This window comes from Nanorana parkeri, unplaced genomic scaffold (assembly GCF_000935625.1).
Source record: "Nanorana parkeri isolate BGI_ZX_2015 unplaced genomic scaffold, ASM93562v1 scaffold232, whole genome shotgun sequence".
Lineage (NCBI taxonomy): Eukaryota > Metazoa > Chordata > Amphibia > Anura > Dicroglossidae > Nanorana > Nanorana parkeri.
In genome coordinates, this window is record NW_017306500.1 from 593117 (window position 1) to 614049 (window position 20933).

The window sequence follows — 20933 nt, forward strand, 5'->3', positions numbered from 1 at the left end:
TATACACACATATACCTTAAAACTTATCACAAGATCTCAAGACACCTCCCAATGACATCATAGTAATGTCAGAGCCTGCCATAATTCAAAAATAAAGCATCAGACAGTGTAAACAATGTAATCAGGGCATCAAAATGTCAGAAAACGTTGACTATCATAAAACAAATAAACATGTTCGTGTCAGTATGTCAAATGCCATACGTTGTAGAAAAAGAACCAATCATCTGTAAAGAGCATTCAAAGGTGCCCGCAAACTGCCAGGCAGGTAAAGAATTTGCTGAACTGCAACAAAGACGGAGAGAGCATGGCAACTGGTAGCGTGGTCAGTGCGGCTTTGCGAGGGGATCGGAATGCACACGTGACGGGTCCTGAGCTCAGAGGGGTGTCCCTAGTTGCCAGGCGATGGGGCGGCTCATGGACTGCCTGTGTGACAGTTCAGTAATACAAAGCAGAGCATCAGCAAAATGTGGTAGAGCACCAGGAAGGATGGAGAACGAGTTGGGAAGGAGGCTCTAACTAAACATACAGGATTCCTCTCTAACAGGTAGTGAGCTTCCCTCAGCCAACTCACAAAACCAAAGTATTTTCAGCAACCTTTTACTCACAAAACATATGCCACTTGCAGCTCTCCACTTCATCAGTAATGTCTAAGGCACTATTCAAATGAATGAGAGACAATGAATATCTAGTACAATAAAAAAAACATAACAAAACCATTGTATTCATCACAAATTTAACACAACTCATCCATCTTGTGGCATTTTCTGTGCTTTTTAGAAGATACGTGCTGCACTCCTTACTGGAATCCCCACATAGGGGAAAAGATGGGTGCCTGAAATGACTGTGGATGGGGCCACCAACAAACTAATAGTAGAAGTATGTCACCAGCACACCAGACCAATTATTTAAGCAAAAAAAGGTCAATTTATTGGCGCCTGCTGTCTCTCAATTGCAAGCGCTTTCAGAGCCATGCAGGGTCCCCTTCATCAGGCTCAGAGATTTTTCTGTGCTTTGTGCATGTGCAGTGTCAATTTTAGACCTCTGCATGCCCAATGGCACATGCCTACGTCATAGCAGCACCACACATTGACAGCGGTGGGGGCATGGTGCCACTGGACTGGGCTATATATGCTGGGGAACATACCAGCTTCCACCAAAGACGATGTTGGGGAGGAGCTGGGATCTACCTCCCTTACAGGTTACCGCTATACCACCAACATTAAGGTTAGTAGAAGACTTGTACAGGGGTGCACTCATGGACTATATCACCAACAATATACCTAGGGGGACAATCTAGGATCACATTAACCCCACCCCCCCGAGATAGAACTATAGAACTAACTTTTGGTAAAGCAGGCTATACTGTATATTGTGAACACTTAATTCACCTCTCGAATGCAAGCCCTATTAAGTCCAGGTGCATTTTGTTCTCCTTTAGGTCCGCTCCTTTGCTGATTGACAGCAGGCAGTGGGCAGGTGCAATAACCAGTCTGCAATAGCCAGCAATAGCAGGCTAGCTATTGCTACCCTTGCTATCTGCTGTTATTTCTGCATTCTGACAGCGGCCACCGGCCACCAATGGTTTACTGGCTGCCGACTCTTTTCCTACATAGATTTTATGACCAGCTTCTTTGATCAGCTGATCGAGGGATGCCGGCCAGACAGCGGCACCCACTGTGCAAATCTTGGACCGTTTCTCAAGAATTGGCTGAAATTTGCACAGTGTTTATTATCGGCAATATCGGTAAATGTAACCTTAGGAAAACTTGGGAATATTGGTCCTGATTATCAGTGGATCCGATAACTGATCGATCCCTAATCCACAGTTCACATATTCCAATAGCCAATTAGTACAGTTAGGGGGGAAACTAAGTGACTGAAGTAGAAGATGACGGGTTACAGAATCATCCCACATTAGTTTACATTTCAACTGATTAAAGTTTAGCTGCATCCAGCATTCACGCACACTTCATCTAGCATACAGGAGATTGCATACTATTACAGAGACACAACGTTAGTAGCAAACAAACTAATGTATCAATGAACAAGGGAGATCAAGTCACCGGTCATGTAATACTGTCAGTAGAGGTGTGCCCAAAATAAAATGTGATTTTCTCTGTTTCAATGAACTGAATTGTTTTCTTTTAAATGTTTTCCAATCCATGAACAATCATATTATATACTGTAACAATGATAACGTTTGGAAAAAGTAGAAACTTAGATGTGAATAAGCTCATGTGATACACAATGCCAGCATACCATAGAAAATGACTCTGCCCTTGTGCGTTTATTTTAGTAAATTAGGTCCAAAGTCAAAAGACCCTTTTTGAAGTGGTTATTTGCAAAAGACACATTTGTGGAGGAAACTAATTTGCATTTTTGGTAAACCTATTAATCAACCACTATTGACAATCAGTGTTACTTACTTGCAGTTCAAAAAATAAAACAAAAGAACAAAACAAAAAGCAGTGCTGCTTAGCATATATACAACTGTTAAATATTCATATCTGCAGATCATAACACAAAATAAAATGTTCTATGAGCAGTAAGGGGAGACTGCTTTTGTGAAGGCAACGCAGTAAATTCAGATATATTGTTACAGCAGCAAATGAAAACTCTGTAAGTCATTTGAATAAGAACAGTACTCAAAGGTAGTTAATGGACTTTGAAGGCTATTTGTATGAAAATAAATTAAGGACTCCACAGTCTGTCAAAAAAAGTTTATAGAAAAATAGGCAAATGTTTTCTGTGCCTTAGTGACTTCAGCACATTACTATACAGCATGCTTTACATTATTTATTTATTTATATTTTACTCATTGTTATTTGTAACATATTGGATGGAATTTAGTTACTGGAGTCGAGGAGCTCAAGAACTTTGAGTTAGACTGAATACATTCCAACTGCATAAAGGTATTGCAATAAAGTATCAGTCACAACCCACTCTTAAAACATAAAAAGTCAGAAAAATCTAGTACAAGCCCTGTATCAATAGATAACATAAGAGTAGCTTTACTACTTTTTCAGTGTTATTCACTTCAAGGACATTTACAGAGCTGTGGTCATTTTATGCAATAATTGCCTTCAGCTGCATGCTTATCCTGAGAAAACACCTGAAAATAAAAAGGCAATTTCAGGATTTTAAAGTGAAGCTACAAAGCAAACATGAGGTACTATAAGTATGCTGTACAAGTAATGTTGTGATTTGCTGTAGCAACACAAATAAAAATCAAATCATCAATTTCAGAGTAATTATTGTCCTTACTTGCATAAGTACAAGTATCTGTGCCACAAAACAAATAAATGATGGGTTTTTTTGCTGAAGGCACCTGCCAGAGTCTTCTAGCAGATCCCGGCCAATGAAAAACAATTGGGCGGAGCCGGCCTTGATTTCAGCCGGCCGATGCCGAGTTGTTATTGTTTAATGACAGATCAGCATCCCCAGGTCATTTGGGGACACTGATCTGTAATTACAACTGGGCAGAGCGAGCCATGAGATTACGACTGTCTCCGCCCAGCTTGCATTTGCATGGAGAACGGCCGGCCCTTCGGCAGATATTAGTAAATAGTAAAACGACAAAAATGTTTTTCACCAGGGTTCAGCTATAAAGCATTTTTTTTTTATAAGTTTCAAATTTAATTTTGTAACATACTATCCCTGTTAAGATGGGCCCCATAGCAGGGTGATGGGTGGAGTTATGCCTTTGTTTTTACCAGTGCAAACCCATATACCATTTCTGAACTTAAACATTGCATGCTTTTCATATGTCTTCCTTATAGTACCAGTAAACCTAAAATAATACTTATTTTCAATAATCATTATGATAAGATAAATAAAATTCACATATGTATAGGTAAGTAGAAGAAACTAACAAAGGCTGTCTGTAGTACTACATTTGTGTAAGGAAATAACTTAAGAATATTATTTGAAGTATATTGAATTTTACTTAGCTTCTGTCACTATTCTTTTTGCAACTGCAAGAATTTTTTATATTAACTGAAAGAAATTGTATTGATTTACATAACCTATAATAGACTCATAAGACTACTGATGTGAAGAGCTGCTGACAATCATAAGAGGCAGGGCAGCCCTCTGTCACTCTATTCACTGTAAATGTTATAGCCTATAGTCAAATTAACATGGTAAAAAGTCTAAATTTACACTGCTATATTTTATTTTTAATATTACAATGCACTGTATATACAGCATACCATAACAATAGATTAACTTCTTATTATCTGAAGTGAAAATATCAGATGTCAGAAACCAATCTTTTTTTATGACTTTTTAATAGATCAAAATAAACATGCTGCATGTAATGTAATCCCAGAGAAATCACTCCTATTTATACATTTGTGCATGACTGATGTGTCTTTCTACAGATGAAAGCAATGTTACCTTTGTGATTGCTCTACATAGTATCACTGCTAGCATTAAGGCTGGGAGGATACCAGCTAAGTTAATGGCAGTGAGTGTTAACACTGAAAAATAACGGAAATTAGTGAATGAATGCAACCTATAGCAATCAACTGTGTTTTATATATTACCAAAGCATCCCTCTCAAAGGAAAGTTAATTTATTTGCTCACACAAATGTTGTCAAAATATGTGTATCTAGCTTTCTGCTGTAATTTACAGCCAACTTTTTATGGAAGGGAATATGATTTATTTTTGTTGCCATGGAATACTGTGTTGATTCAAAGCTGTTCTTTATACTGAAGCAATAAACATACACAGGCCTGTCATCTTATAGAACCCAAAATCAAATTTACATAGGAAAGTTAAGACAAGCAGTGTATATAAACTATTAATGGGCAGCCCCATTCAATGACCTATTTTTAAAAATAAAGGTATCCATTTTTGTAGGTAACTAACTGGACTTATTATCAGCTTTCCCTAAACTGTTGCTTCGTTAGGTAATGTCAATGTAGAAAGGTAAAGAAAAAAGAGTAGGCCTCATAAGTAATAGGGATGAGCCGTGTGTTCGATTCGAACATGAGTTCGAATCGAACATCGGCAGTTTGAGCGTTCGCCGAACTTTATGGGATGTTCGCAGTTTGCCGGTGCCGAGGGCATGTGGCCTGGTGTGGGAGGGAGGGAGGGAGGGGGGGCGCTCGCTCGTCCCCCCTCTTTCCGGCCCTGTCAGGCCTATGCTCGGATCAAGGGTCTGGTATGGAATTTTAGGGGGATCCCATGTTTTTTCCTCCTATTTTTGGGGATGGGGTTCCTCCTTAAAATTCCTGCCAGATCTTAAGGGCCTGGTATGACTTTAAGGGGGAATCCCACACACCTTTTTTGTTTTTTTGTACATGGGGTCCCTCCTTAATATTCCTACCAGATCCTAAGGGCCTGGTATGACTTTTAGGAGGAACCCTACACAGTTTTTTTTAAAACATTGGTCCCTCCTAACATTTCTACCAGACCTAAAGGGTCTGGTATTGTTTGGGGAGGGGAACTGCACACTTTAAGAGAAAAAAATATATATTTTTTTAGAAATGTCAGTTTTGCTGCAGCAGGTTCTATACATCCTACAGATCCGCCACTTCACAGGCAGGTTAAGGGGACCCTTCAGGCATGATATTTGAAGGAATTTTTCATTTTTTTTCATATCTACAATATATGTACATTTCAAGTATGACTTATAAGACCCTGCAAATACAGAATAATACCTATGGATCTGCCTGAAATGCATACAACTCATAAGCCCTGTTGTGGATTGACAACATGCAGTTTATTTTGTGATCTGAGCATTTTTAGCCCTCCCAGTGCCCTTTGCTAAACTACCTAACCACTCCCACTTTTAGATCGCTACAACATAAAGGCTAATCATTTTGTTGTCATGAATAAGAACTAGTAGGGCTAATTAGCCTTTTAAAGATACCACAAGAAGTGTATACAGCATACAGGACAGCCCTACATTTCTGACATGAGCAAATGTTATTGTTTTTTTGCACTTATCAAACAAAACGAACAAAATGCTTCCAGCTATATTTAACAGGTCAAGTGGGAGCAAGTAAGAAAGTTCAATATTACGTTTTACATACAGTATAAATAAAATATGAGATTTTAAATGTAAAAAATGATTTCAATATTGGAAGTAATCAAAATTTCTCAAAAAGCTGGGCTGGTCTGGTTGGGATAAAATTTGAGGATGTTGGAATGATAGGAGACAAATATCTATACATGTATGTTAACATATGATCTCTCTTTTAAATGGATAAATCCAATCACAATGTAGTCAAGAACAAAAAAAACAAATAAAATATTGCTGACAGTCTGAACGTGACACTAAACTCAGGAGCTAAAACGTTAAAATGCATTCAAGTACCTTAACTATAAACAAAAATGTATTTTATGTGTGTATCACTCGGCTGTAGATCCTCAAATTATCTCTGAATTGGTGCTGACACCGTCCTTCCTTCTGGAGGGTGGCTACTTTTGTTCCCCATGGCCCCTGCTTGGAGCTACTTTACAATACATAGTTCTTCGTTTTTATTAATAATTAAGGTATTTGAATGTATTTTCAAGATTTCACTCCTGAGTTTAGTGTCTCTTTAAAGAAAACTTGTCTTGAGGGAAATATAGAGGCTGCCTTTTCTGACCTCTTATTCTGCATCTGCTATTTGACTTAATTACCCTAAGTAATTAAGTAAGAACATATATGCTGCAGATAAGGACTTCTGCCTTTTATATTGATAAACATTTAGCAGATCAGGAATAAGATCAATAACTCAGAAAGTCAACCAACATTTTTAGAAGTATATTAGCAATTGCAGACCATATTTCTGTTAAGAAAGGTTCATGTTTACGACTACTTTTTAATGAATTCTCATTGCCAAAGCACGGCACCTGAATAAGCTCTTTGTGACTTTTTTGGGGACCACAAAACACTTATTATGTGCTTTCTGTGTAATATTATGAAGTCACTGCCACTAAACTAGGAGGTAAAAATATTGTAGGTTTCTAAATGCACAAATAATATCACAAGGGCTTTCTATAGTTTAGAAATGTTGCATATCTTGACCTCCCCTGTCATACATAAAGAGCATTCAAGGCAGTCTGGTTGTAATGCATTTTTCATGTGTCCTGTATTAAAGATGAGATCTGAGCTCCCAGCTCACAGATCAAACTATTCATTACTCAGTCATAAACGAAATCTACTGTGGTTTGTTACCTTTTTAATCACTTGTTTTACATGTGGTGCACTAAATAATCGTGTCAACCAATGGAGAATTATCAAGCCCAGTTGGGATTCTGATATCCCTGTTAAAACATTTTAATAATCTTTAGTATCAAAAAGTTCAAAGATAAACTATTATGCCCATTGCCCTTTGTCTATGCTGGCTGCTAGATTGAAGCTGAATGCTCTATATGGGGGCTATGTAAATACTCCCATATGACATTATTAGTGAGATCTGAAGCAAAATGTATTTTATGTACATGATGTGGTTGCAAGCTTATTTCAAATGGAAAGAGATTTACACCTAGAGATTGAGTCGAAAACATTCAGAAATTTGAAGGTAAAAGCAGCTGATTATTATTCACATATGCTTAGAGGTTAACGTAAGAGCTTCTAAAGCATTGATTCTAATGACTTTTATGTTGCTACTAATAATGTTTTTCCCCAATTGATTTTGTGTTTTTTTCTAAGTTTAACTTGCACTTTGGATCAATATGCAAGATGAATCAATTAACATCAATCAAATAAAAGAACTCACTGAAACACCAGAGGTTGGCAAAATAAATGCTGTAATCAATTTATTTTGATCTTCTGTAGGTTGGAGCCGTGGGAGGACTTTTAACGTACACAATCTCCTATGACTCATCTGATAGAGATGATGACGGTGACAAGGAGCTAACAGGTCACCCAAATATCATTATTGAGGTAGGAATGTTTATAGCTTTTTCTTTGATGTTATATTTATAACTCATGCACTTTTTGAAAACATAGAAACTTACATTTAAGAGAAACAGAAAAGATTGGCATAAAAAGTAACTGACAGTACTGAAAAAAATTAGACATGTGTGATTTGTTTAGTTCTAAATAAAAATTTGTATTAATTATTAGAAATTTAGATGCATCTGAATTTCCGAATAAAAGAATTAACGAATCCGAACATATCCGAATTTTCTGATAATTAAATTCGGATGAATGTCATTTGGAATCAACTTGTGTTGTTAAACGTTAAAACAAGCATAGCAGACCCTTTAGGTCTGGTAGGAATTTTAGGGGGGTCCAAAAAATGCATGAGTCCCCCTAATATCCCTGACCAAACCCTTGATCCAAGCAGCACCTTGGCAGAGCAGGAAAGGGGGATGATGAGCATGCACCCCCTTGCACCTTACTAGGCCACATGCCCTAAACATGGCCTGATGGCTGTGGGGGTCTGTGGGCAGGGGGATTAACTGAATTTGTTTCATAAAGGGGACACCCAAATGTTGCCCCTCTTGTGAATGAGTTTGGGGTAGTTGTTACCCCTACTCATTCACAAAATAAAGAGTAAGATTGTAAATAATCACACAACCGTATACAAAGTCCTTTATTTCAAGTATTTTATATAGAAAAAAAAAGTCCACCGATGTAACCCAAACATCAATCACATCGTCCAGCGATGTAGAATCCCAATAGACCCCCGCCGCCAACGTGGAAAGAACAAAATACCCGTCACCCGCCACCAAGACTGATCCGGTGAGAGAATGGACTCTCACCGCAAAATGATGGTTCCGACCTGAATGTAAACAAAAAGGACGAGCCAGTCATGATATCACCGGACTTGTTCTGCCCCTTAGTTGACATTCTGGAGCAGAGCTCCTGAATGCTATTCGGGACTCCCGAATAGCATTATTTCTATTATAAGGACTCTGTCAACAAAGGGGCGGAACAAGTCACATGATGTAATAAAAAAGAAACAATTTTACTGTTTCTTTGTTGAATGAGTAGGGGTAACAACTACCCCATTCACGAGGGGGGCGCGGTTTCTGGGTGCCCTCTTTATTAAAGGGTGCACTCAAATTCCTATAAGCCCCCCCTGCCACAAAATGTTAAAAAGAAAAATGTCACTTTTTTCTAATGTCACTTTGCTGCAACGAAAATTTGTTTTTAAATATCATTTAACTCATCCGAAATAAACAAAAATTTTGGATTCAGATTAATCTGATTAACAAAATGAATTGACTTTTGGACCTGAATCCTGAAATAACGAACAAATTTTTGGTCGTCACTAAAAAAAATTATTCTGAAAATAATCTGAATATGAAAGACTTGGCATACAGTACTTGAAATTATTTAAATGTTGACTTTCATCAAACGATAGCATACCTGTCAGCTTCAGCCCTTTTTTTAAGTGTGACCCTGCCCTGCACCTGATGTGGCTGCCCTCCTTCTAAATCCACCACCCTCCTTATGCTAGCCATTTAACTTTTTATTTTATTAATACATTTTGTGAACATGTGCCATAAACTCTTATTTTCTGCCATTCTCCCAACAGTCAAAAGCCCCTTTAATTATGGCCCAAGGAGTAATTCGTTATTGGCAGTCTTTTACATTATATTGAGGGGTCTATTCACAAAACTGCCGAAGGATCTAGCCGTAGCTTCGGCGGATCCTTCGGCTAGGTTTGACCCCAGGACCCCTTCGGTTCAGCAGACTATTCAATATAGCCTGCAGTTGGCCGAGGGGCTCAGTTGAGCCGAATGCTTATGCTTCGGCTCGACTGAGCCAAGGTGAAAGCCGAAGCTGGCTGAAAGGCCGGCCATTGGCCAGCCGACAGCCTGCTACTGACTGCTGGGTGGAGCCAGTTGTGATCTCACGGCTGGCTACAGCCACTTGCACAGACAGATCAGGTAACCATGGATGCTGATCTCCAGACAGCCCTACTCTCCCATATGCTCCGGGAGTCTCCCGCTATTAGATAGTGGCTCCCGCCCGCTGGGAGAGAAACACTTTCTCCTGGAAAGTTTTACTCTGCTCGATCGAGCAGAGTAAACTTTTCCCTGCTATGTTGTTTTTTCTTTTTTTTCTTCTGACATCGGAGCCGTTGGCTGCCGTCAGAATAAAATAATTTAAAAAAAACAGCATAAGAATGCATAGCTAGATTCCTATTGGCTATTTCAATTTTCAATAACCAATAGCAAACTAGCTATTGCATCCACCCTCTGCTGCTGTCAATCAGCAGAGGGGACCTGAAGTTCTCCATTAGGTCCCCTTCTAGTGATTGACAGCAGCAGGTGGTGGGTGCAATATCTAGTTTGCTATTGGCTATTGCAAAGTGAAATAGCCACTAGGAATCTAGCCATGCTAAGGTTTTTTTTTTATATATATTCTGACGGCAGCAGAAAACAGTTGGGCGGAGCTAGCTGTCACTGCTAGCTCCGCCCAAACGTTTTCTATTTTATTTTTTCTACTTTTTTAACTGTTTTTCTATTCTGCTCGGTACCACAGAGGTACCGAGCAGAATAGCCGAGCCTATTAACTCACTGCTGTTTGGCATCTATGAGAATAGGCCGAACAGCAGCGAGTAGCCTGCCGGAGGTTCGGCTCAGCCGATCCAGATGTTGGATCGGCTGAGTCGAACTCCTTCTGCACTTCAGGTCGGCCGAACATGCTGAGCATGTTTGGCAGACCCGAAGCCAGCCGCAGCAAGCCGATGTAAGGCTGATTTTAGTCGGTGTTCGGCTGAAATCAGCCGTACAAGCCTGAAGTGAACAGTGTTCGGCTCACTTCACTTCGGGTCGGTTATTCACTCGGCTGCCTATGGCAGCGTAGTGAATAGACCCCTGAATGTTATTTTGGTTGTCAGTAATCAACAGTTTTGGCAGTACATATTTGTTTTTGTGAATAAGGGTGCCATAAGCATTTAGACACGTGTGGATAATTAGGCAAGCAAGCAGAACCATACTCCTTGGTACTTCTTCCTAATAAAAAGGAACTGTCAGCTCAGCAAAATTATTTTATTCTCATCAGTAAGAGAATAGGAGGTAGAGATAAGTAGTAATCAAAGACATGTACTGTTTATCTCTGGGGGTGAAGGTCATTTTCAATCTAGGCAACTGGTTCAAGCCACTCCCATCTCTATAAGTAGGTTAAAATAAAAAAAATTACACGCTCATATGTTTAACTGTATTATTTTTAACCAAGTAGACAATATCTTGTTTTGTTTTTATATTTTGAATAATATTCACAGGGAAATGGCTTGCTGATTAGCACCATACATGATGGTATTGACTTACAACCATTTGAAGAACGCACTGAAAAAGTTGAACTGCGTCCTGAAAACTTTAAAATGCATGGGGCAGGATATCCAATCAGCAGACATGACTTCATGACAGTTCTGGCAAACATTGATAAACTTCTAATTCGTGCAACTTACAGTAATCAGAAAGATGCTATCTACAGGTAAATATAGAACGGACACTTTGACAAAATTCAATTTTTAAATTTTTTTTTGTATGTTTTTTAAAATATACGTATGCAATCTTTGTTGTAGAAACACATGTACTATATGACAAAGGATTCAAAGAACACTATGGTTAACTAGAAGAAGCATTGTAGTAGCAGCCTAACTCATGACTGGTCTTGTTTGATTGAAATTTCAGACTAGGCTGTCCCATAACGGAAGAGTCCCTGCTGATAAATCATTCAGCTGTGTGCAAATTATACTTTAAAGTTTGTAAACAAAAGGCTTTATTCAACAGGCTGTAAAATAGATAAGGTAAAATGTAAAAAGGAGCAAAGGTCAGATACCTGCTGGCTAAACAAATGCAAAGTTACAAAGTATACAATATTTCAATGTTTTTTAGTTCTGACCAAAATAAATAATGATAATAATCATTCAATTATAATAATAGAACAAGTTTACATTCTCTTTAAAAGTGTAAATGTTTAAAAAAAAACTGAGCAAGGACACATATAGCATTTTTTTAAAAAAATCTAAAAAAAAAACTAAGTGGGATATAGAAACATAGGAGAAGTGGTCCATCAAGTCTACCTTTTAAGGCTTTTTTTGTGTGTTGTTGTCTGATAGATCTAGGTTTACTCTTTTTGTAAAATAATCTGTTACTCTTGAACTTTTTTCCTGCTACTTTGAGGTCATGCTACATGTACTTGATCTCAGCTTCATATCGATTAACATCCTTAAGCCTATACACGTTCATATTTTGTTTAAAGGTTTCAGTCATGGTGTTTCATAATACTTTTATTGACCCAATGCAGAATGATCACCACTGGGATAATAAAAAGAAATCCATATATACACTGCTGGACAAGTTCACCCAGTGCACAAAACAAAAATGTAAAACTACAACCCCCCCCCATGTGGAGAGAGGGGAATGTTAATAGCATCTTGCCAAAATTTATGTAATGTATGAGTTTAGTAGCAAGCACATTCTGTCCGCAGTAAAATATGTGACTGACAGTGGTCAGGTAAACAATGTCTCAGCATCAGTGGTGTCACTGAAAGTAGGCTTTTTCTCTTCCCTGCTGCTATTGGAGGGAGGAGAGAGCAGAATACTCGCCCCAGCAGCTATCATGACCCCTGATCTGCACTCCATTCTCAAGCAGCCTGAATGACAGAAGTTGACAGCAGCATCCTTCAAAAATTCCAGGGGTTTAAAAAACACCTGAGCTTTCTGTCCTAGGCTACATTCACACAAGCACTCCTGTGTTAAGTTACTAAATGAAAAAAAAATATCTGGGAAGTATAAACAAAATGTATGCTTCCTAGATTAAGTTCTTCTGTGTATCTGACTCTACACGAGTTTATCTGCATGTACACTGGTTTAGCACTTCCAATCAGACCCTGGACACAAATAATTATCTTTAATCTAAACACAACTAAACGGAATGCGCCTAAATGCAGGTAAACTTTAGAAACGAGATGTCTTGCTGCACCCCTAACGGAAAGAACCCAAACTGGGTGGGTGCTCGTGGTGACCACGGAAGGCACCGTGTATATCACAGAAGAAGAGAACAATGTCACCAGCACACCGCAATAGTAAATCAATGATCCATTTTAATGGCACATTGCCATCTAATACAAGCGCTTTCGGGGCCACAAGGGGTCCCCTTCATCAGGTTCAGAATGACACCGATGTGCTGGTGACATTATTCTCTTCTTAAATGCAGGTAAATGCACAGCTTGGACAATAGCATTAGACATCATTATATGAATTTATATGTTTTCCTATAAACACATATACTGTAAATGCATATTTGTCTAGGCCAGTGTGAATGAGGCCTTATAATTACAACTATTAGTATCATTAGAAATTATGCATATACGATACCAGGTCATTATGCAGAAGACTCTGTGGCTCAAAATACAGTATGTGCTCATTGAAAATATGTATATTTTCTTTTCATTGGTTATGTCACACTTAACCTATGAAACCTATGAAACCTATGAACACTTAACCTTGTTCACATTTGTGTACATTGACACACATTGCTATAAAGCAGCCTATTTACTTTGAATGTGCCTTCAACAAGCCTTAACGCACAAATAAACACTACACTACTTTTGGGCAACACATAGCCTTACAGCCCACATTATGCTCTCATTATACAGCTACAGCTCGCGGTATACTGAGACTGCCACAGCCAGGGCAGATCACGACATTACTGTCGAGATCCACCCAGCTGCATTAGTGACAGCTGGCTCTGCCTATCTAGAGGCAGAGTCAGCTGTGCCTGTCTCCTCCCCCGTCTGTTCCGCCAGTCAGCGCTGGAGTATCGGAGCAGGGAGGGGGGAATCCCTGCAGGGAGCCGTGACTGCCAATCACTGCTCTCGGCAGGGACATGATTGAGAAGTGAGCGAGCGACGGTATGCATTCGCTCACTTCCCGATCTATTGAGACGGCGTGTGACAAACTAAAGTGCTGCTGCAGATCTCTTTTGTGTTATTTCCAATGAGCCAGGGAGAAGAAGAGAGAGACATCAGCATGGAGGGGAGGTGGGATTGAGCTTCAGGGACAGTGTTAAATGTTTGGCCAGAGAGAAGAAGAAGAGATAGTGGCAGCAACATGGAGGGTAGGTGGGATGGAGCTTCTGCGCCTGAGCTTATACTCATGAACATGCAGCAGCTCCTACAAGACTTTGTCACTCAATGGGAGGAGAGAATATTGGGGAGGATCACTTCTCAGCATGGAGCTAATATATTATATTGAATTGTAAGCAAAATTTGCAAAATGTACTCTGTAACATTAGGAAACTAAAAATGGCAAAAAAGGTATACTCCATAATTCTCCTTTAACACACTTTTAAAAATTAGGTTGCACTTTAGTTTTACACATAAATGAAAGAATTTAACTATGTTCATATATTTATCCAACAATTTCATATAGCCAATTTACTTCAATAGGTTTCATGTGCCTTTTGTTTTAAGATATTTAACAGAGAATCACTTTTGCAGTTCTGAAATTCAGCACCCCTCAGTGCCAGTATTTTGTGTTAAATTACAATTCTCCAGGAATAAAAGCGAGCTCACCAAGGAATGATCTCACTGCAGCTATGTTAAATGAATAACTGGAGAAACTGTTAAACACATTATAACTCCATTTTCCAAATAGCGGAACCTAATGAAAATTGAAAAAGCTAATAGAATACAAATTCAGTGTATTGCAGTATAAAAATGCTTTTGTGTATAGCAGTTTCACATCTAGCCCAATTATAGTAAACATCAAAAGAGTTATAGTTAAACAAGATTCGGATGCAACATGTCGACAACCTGCAGTAGTTTCTTTAAATAGTGATGTTTTTCACATAGTGCCAACATTTAAAAAAACATTTCCAGGGACATCTTGTTTGCTATGCTTTAAGCAAGCCACTGTAGGTTAATTAGGGGTGGGTCATGCATTCAAGTTGAGAGGGGTTCTACAAGAGACATGATGTTAACCTATTGTACAATTTAATTTAAAAAAAACTATATGCAGGAAGATTTATCTTAAGGACAGAAACACGACCAAAGGGTCTTAATAAAAGGATTTATGTATTTGTTTAGCTAGGTACAACTTCTAGTCTGTACAAACCCAATGCAGCTTTGTTCAGCCTTTATAACATGGAGGCATCCTTGGAATTAATTTTAGGTCTCAGGAAAGGCCTGCCAATAATTACTATATCCACATCTCATGCTACATTAGTGTGGTGCTCACTAGTAAGAATGCCCCTGACACTAAAGGCCAGTGGGAAAATTGTTCTTTATATTGATGGCCAGTGGGAGGAATGCACCTCCCACAGACATCTAAAAAGATACTTGGTGTCATCAGTAACTTATCTAAGAGTCAGAAATGGCCCATTGCTCAAGGAATCCCAAGCAACCTCAGACGGAACCCTAGGTGTCCAAGGAACCCTGGTTCCACCTGGTTATACTGCGAACACATTGGCAGAAAATATTTAGAAAACATAATTTGCTGGTTACTGCAAAACCTGTTGTGGCTGCTGATGGAGTGAAGGGTTTTGTAGGTGGCAAAAATCCTGTGTCATAAAACAAGTTGTGAATCATTATACTGTAGTGAATTCTGAATCAGGTAGAGCAGGGGTAGACAACCCTGGAGAGAGATCAAAGATCACCCTGGAGAGAGATCAAAGATCACCAGGAGTGCAGAGCTCTCTGGGTCCGGTGGGTAAGGTTAAGTCCCGGACACAGCTGCGGCCAATTAAAGTTCTCTATTCTTCCCTCTCTGCCTACCCCTGCCACACTCTCCAATCAAGTGGCAGAGGACAAAGTGATGAGCCGAGTTGTGTCCACAAAAATGCCCGCACAATGCAGCTCTGCAATAAAGTGACTGGCAGGGCTGCACTAGCATCTCTACAGCCCAGTGTACTGATTGTAACAATTTTAAAGTGTTTAAAGTGCTTGTTAGGAATTACAAAATAAAAAATATGAAGTACATGTCTATGAAACAGGCACATTTTGCAATGTTATCTGTTTAAAGACTCAGCAAGTACAGATAAATAACTAATGATCTGTAAGAAATGGTCTCAGTTCCATAGTCCTGTTTTGGACTGACATCACAGCATTTTTGTGTGTACTAAGTGATGTAAGCCCTGCCCGGTTTACTTTTGCTAAACTACTCAACCCCTCCTACTCTCCTATCTCTACAACATAAAGGCTAATTATTCTGTAGTCCCACAATAAGAACTAGAAGGACTAATTACACTCCTTGAGATAACAGAGGAAGTGTGTAGAGGACATAGGATCATAATACAATCATATAATGATGTGATTTTATACATCCGACCCAGTCCCTGACACGCCTAAGCGTCTTGGTATTTTTTCTGTATATTCCATCTTGTACACTCTTGATAGTTAGTGCTCTCACTGTATCAACCTTATACTGTGCACAACCTGACATTCTGTAGGTACTAAGGAATTCCTTGATTTTGCCAAATACTGACACCTACTACTGGTTCTTTTTCCCAAATTTTAGCACATGTTTTTCTACTTTTGCGCATTGTCCATGCATGCACATGCGTTAGCATCCATGTGTGTTTGCATATATGTGTGGGGTGCTCCCCATATTGATATTTACAGAAAGTCCCTTACTAAATTATCCTTATTCTGATTAAAATGTCAAGCACATACACTTCTGTGCGATGCACACACATACATATGCACTTGCATCCATGCGCGTTGTACACGCATGTTGCTGTCCATATCAGTATTCACCTTGATCCTACTACAAAGATTCACTCATGAAGTCCCCCTTATCCTTTCCTCAAATGTAAAGAAAACGCCTTTGCATGTTGTTCATGCATATATGTTTACATATATGCGTTCTGTACATACAGGTGGCTCACATTGCCAATAGAAATGTGAAAATATATGTTTTCTCCCAAATCTTAAAAGATTCTTTTGCACTTTTGTGCATTGTACATGCATGCAATGTGTCTATATCCATGCATATTGTACATACATGTGGCCCCTCACTAACATTCCACCAATGATTCAAAAACATTTCTTCTTGCCTCATAGGTCTTTTATGGTTGTATCTTTATCTTTATATTATCTTTTTATTACAATTATTAATATTGTTATTATTATTGTTTGTATTGCCTATCACTATATTGATGCATTCCTAGCAGCTTTATACCACTACTAGTTTCTTTCCTCTAGATGGCGCCAAATCACTCAATGTTCCCCCCTCCCCCTTCCGTTATATAAAGGACTCTGCACACTCCACTTTTAGGGCTTGTTTCCACCAGCCTGCACGTCTACCGCAATGTCCCGTGACCGGAACGCAAGGGATTGCATAAATAAAGTCTGTTTGCGCTCTGGAGTGGGAGGAGGCATGGCAGTGCCATTCAAGTCAATGGCACTGCAGACATGCCCCCCGTCTGCAGTATGATCGGCCGCACAAGAACGCATGGTAATAAAATGCCCTGCGTTCCACTGCGGTGCGATTGCAAAACAATCGAGCATGCACTGTTTTTTGCAATCGTAGTGCACTGGAACACAGGGAATTTTAATATCACGCATTCCTGTGTGGACCGATCGTACTGCTGGCTGGCGGCAAAGGAGGTGAACCTCTGAAATTCTTTGCCTAGCAACGTCTGACACTTGGCAACCCAGAAGTACTCAGCAGCTACAGTATATCTCGCCTTGAGGAGAACCAGCTACAGCACTGCTCAGCCATTGGATCAGATCTGTGTCTTCCAGCACAGGCGATCTTGAATCTTTCTGGACTGGACTGGACTCTGTTCTCTCCATGTGCCTGTCATCCTTATAACAATCTTGGATCAGCAGCTTTGTTTACAGTGCTGTTCCATGGATGTTTCCCTATCCAACTATCCAGGCTGCAGGATCAGTGCACAGGGCAGCCATCAGAAATTCTGGGGCCCCTTACACGGCTTTGGGCTGCCCCCCCCAGTAATGCTGGGCTTAGTGACCCCCCGGAGGCTGGGATTAGTGAACCCCCGGACGCAGGGCTGAGTGACCGGCTGGACGCAGGGCTGAGTGACGACGCACTGGACACAGGGCTTAGTGACGCAATGGACTCTGGGATTAGTGACCCCCGAACGCAGGGCTGAGTGACCTGCTGGACGCAGGGCTGAGTGACAACGCTCTGGACACCGCGCTGAGTGACAACGCGCTGGACGCAGGGCTTAGTGACAACGTGCTGGATGCAGGGCTTAGTGACAACGCGGTGGACGCAGGGCTTAGTGACGACGCGCTGGACGCAGGGCTTAGTGACAACGCGCTGGATGCAGGGCTTAGTGACAACGCACTGGACGCAGGACCCACCTGACAGTGACCCTGCAGAGCCCACCATAGATGCTGCACAGCCAATCTGAGTCTATGGTGGGCTCTGAAGGGGTCTCAGCTGGGCTGGGCTGGACCCCCCTCCCTCCCACCCAGCTCCTCAAAATAACAGGATTTTTGTTTTCACCACTGCATAATTAAAGCAAATATTCACACAATTTATTGTGTAAAGGTTCTCAGCTCCTTTAGTAAACTGGCCTGAAAATGTTAGGAGGAAAGAAAGTTAGGAGGTTATTTTATTTGTCATGGTTCATTCATAAATTTGAACTTACATGTTTTGTGTGTGTAAACTGTTTGCATGTGAGATGTTTTGCGTTCCTTTCAAGTTCCATTGAGTTGATTTTGATTTGCATTGTCGTATATGAGGGAAGAAAAGCAAAGAAATGTCTTTGTATATAAGGCTTAACAACAATTTAATATATAAACATTGAACAATCAAACATCTCTAAAAGGGAAATGCTTTCTGCATGAGAATGTTTGTGATAAAGATTTTTTTGAGCAGAGCTGTTTTAAATGTTAAAAAAACATACATAATTAGCTACAGTCTTAAGCTGGCCATACACCTTACAACCATCGCAATGGTTGTCCATCTTGCGATGGTTGTAAGGTAATTAAAAAAACGTACGATCTGCCCATCATGGACAGGCAGTTTGTACTTTCAATCATCGCAAACCGGCCCCACTGATGGGCGGGCTTCCGATGACTGCAATGCTGAACGGGCAGTGTGCGCTTCCGCACACCAGCCCGTGCAGAATTTGTCTCACGAGCAGGCCACAATCGTACGATTGTCGGCGGGTTTTTGAGCCTGCTCGTAAGACAAATCCCGTTCGCGGGATTTCCCGCAAATATTGTACGATAATTGGCAGGTGTATGGGCTGCTTTAGATGTATCTAAACATCCATCTAGATTTGTGCTTTTTATTTCTCTCTAAATGCATTTGAAGATTCATTTATGAAACATGTACAATAGTATTTCAGTCAAAGGAACATTAGAATTGTATTTTCAACAGAAGATCTAATATCCCTGATATATCAGATTTTATTATTTTGTCATGTCATCGAACTTACAGTTAACATGATTTTTGTGGTTGAATAAAATGAATGAAGTTGTGTAATATTTGTAGGTTTGCTGATATATAGTGCAGTAAAACATTAGCTCTGGTTTGCAGTGTATGTTTAGGGTCTGCTGTATTTTGCATGTTGTTCTTGCATTATTTAGGTATATGTCAGGGCAAAATAAAAAGTAAAAAAACACATGCAGTACCTATCTGCAATACATGCACATTGTCCCATGCTTTATCCATATACTGTAATGACCCTGCAAGTATGAAAAAATGCATGTTAACCAGTTGACATCCGCGGTGTTAAACCCCCTTCCCATCCAGGCCATTTTTCAGTATTCAGCGCTGCGGTACTTTGACTGACATTTATTCCGTCATGCAGCGCTGTACTGAAATGAATTTTATACCCTTTTTTGGGGACACATAGAGCTTTATTTTGGTGGTATTTAATCACCGCTGGGGTTTTTATTTTTTAATATATTAAAGAAAAACTACAGATTTTTTTTTAATCTCCCCCTATATTAAATTCTAAAACATTTATTATTACCAAATTTTTTGGTAAAATATAAAAGACGGGGTCACGTTGGGTAAAAAACCAATCGACGGCTATAGAGCCGCTGATCGGTTGTATGTGAAACAGCCGTCAACGGCTGTAGTAACGAGCGGGTCTTTCCTGCCCGTGCGCGCACTAGGGGGCGCGCGCAAGCAGGACAAAAATGGCGTCTGGCGACGGCAACCCGCGGATGCGAGTCTGCCGTCCATCCGTTTTTTCTTAATGGGCGGACGGCAAGAGGTTAATCTGCCAGAGATGCACCCCGCTCCCCAGCCCTGTTATGGAATGACAACACAGTATTTGTAAACGTTGTCAGAGCACCAACTTTTCTCTTCTCTTACTAAGCTACTGAGACCCTCCTACTCTCCTATCTCTACAAGCTTAAAGCTAATCCTTTTGTAGTCCCAAGATAAAGACTGGGTGGGTGAAATACTCTCCCGTTGATAACACGTGAAATGAGCACTGGAAACGTGACAGCTCTAAATGTCTGACATGATCAGTATTTTTTTGCCGTTTACAAAAATTTATAACAAGACACTTTCAGTTGTAAATTTAACAAGCCAAAAGGAAGCAAAAAGAGAAGTTATTGTCTGGGTTTCCATACATACACTTTAAAGTGGATGTACACTGTAAATCGATAACATTTAGGGATTACTCACCAAAGAGGTGAAGAATTAGGTGGAGCATTCGGCTAATCCTTTGGCTCGCTTCGGCTGCAGAAAGCCAGCCAAACCAAAGGGCTGCAGTATGGGCTATTCACAATAGCCCGTACAGCAGCCGAAGGCTGCCGAAGCACTCAGCCGCGTTGAAGCACATGTGCTCAGGTGAGTCGGAGACCCGGCCGGAGCGGGGAGAGTGTTTTTTAAAAATAGAATTACAAAAAAAAAGCACAGGGTCCCCCTCCTAAACCATAACAGACCCTTTATGTCTGGTAGGAATGTTAGGAGGGACCCCCCAGTTAAAAATAAAAGATGCATTAGGTCTGGTAGGAATTAAAAGGGAGACCCCCACCCTCCAAATTTTAAAAAAAAATTCCATACCAGACCCTTAATACCGCCACAGGC

General features: G+C 40.0%; 1 protein-coding gene across 1 annotated transcript in view; it reads left to right on the forward strand.

Moving 5' to 3' along the window:
* LAMA2 (laminin subunit alpha 2) overlaps positions 1–20933 on the forward strand; it is a 646095-nt gene that overhangs the window by 274833 nt on the left and 350329 nt on the right. The window contains exons 13-14 of the mRNA XM_018556291.1: positions 7777–7884; positions 11183–11394. Coding sequence (XP_018411793.1) covers positions 7777–7884; positions 11183–11394 — 320 coding nt within the window. The remainder of the gene's footprint in view (positions 1–7776; positions 7885–11182; positions 11395–20933) is intronic.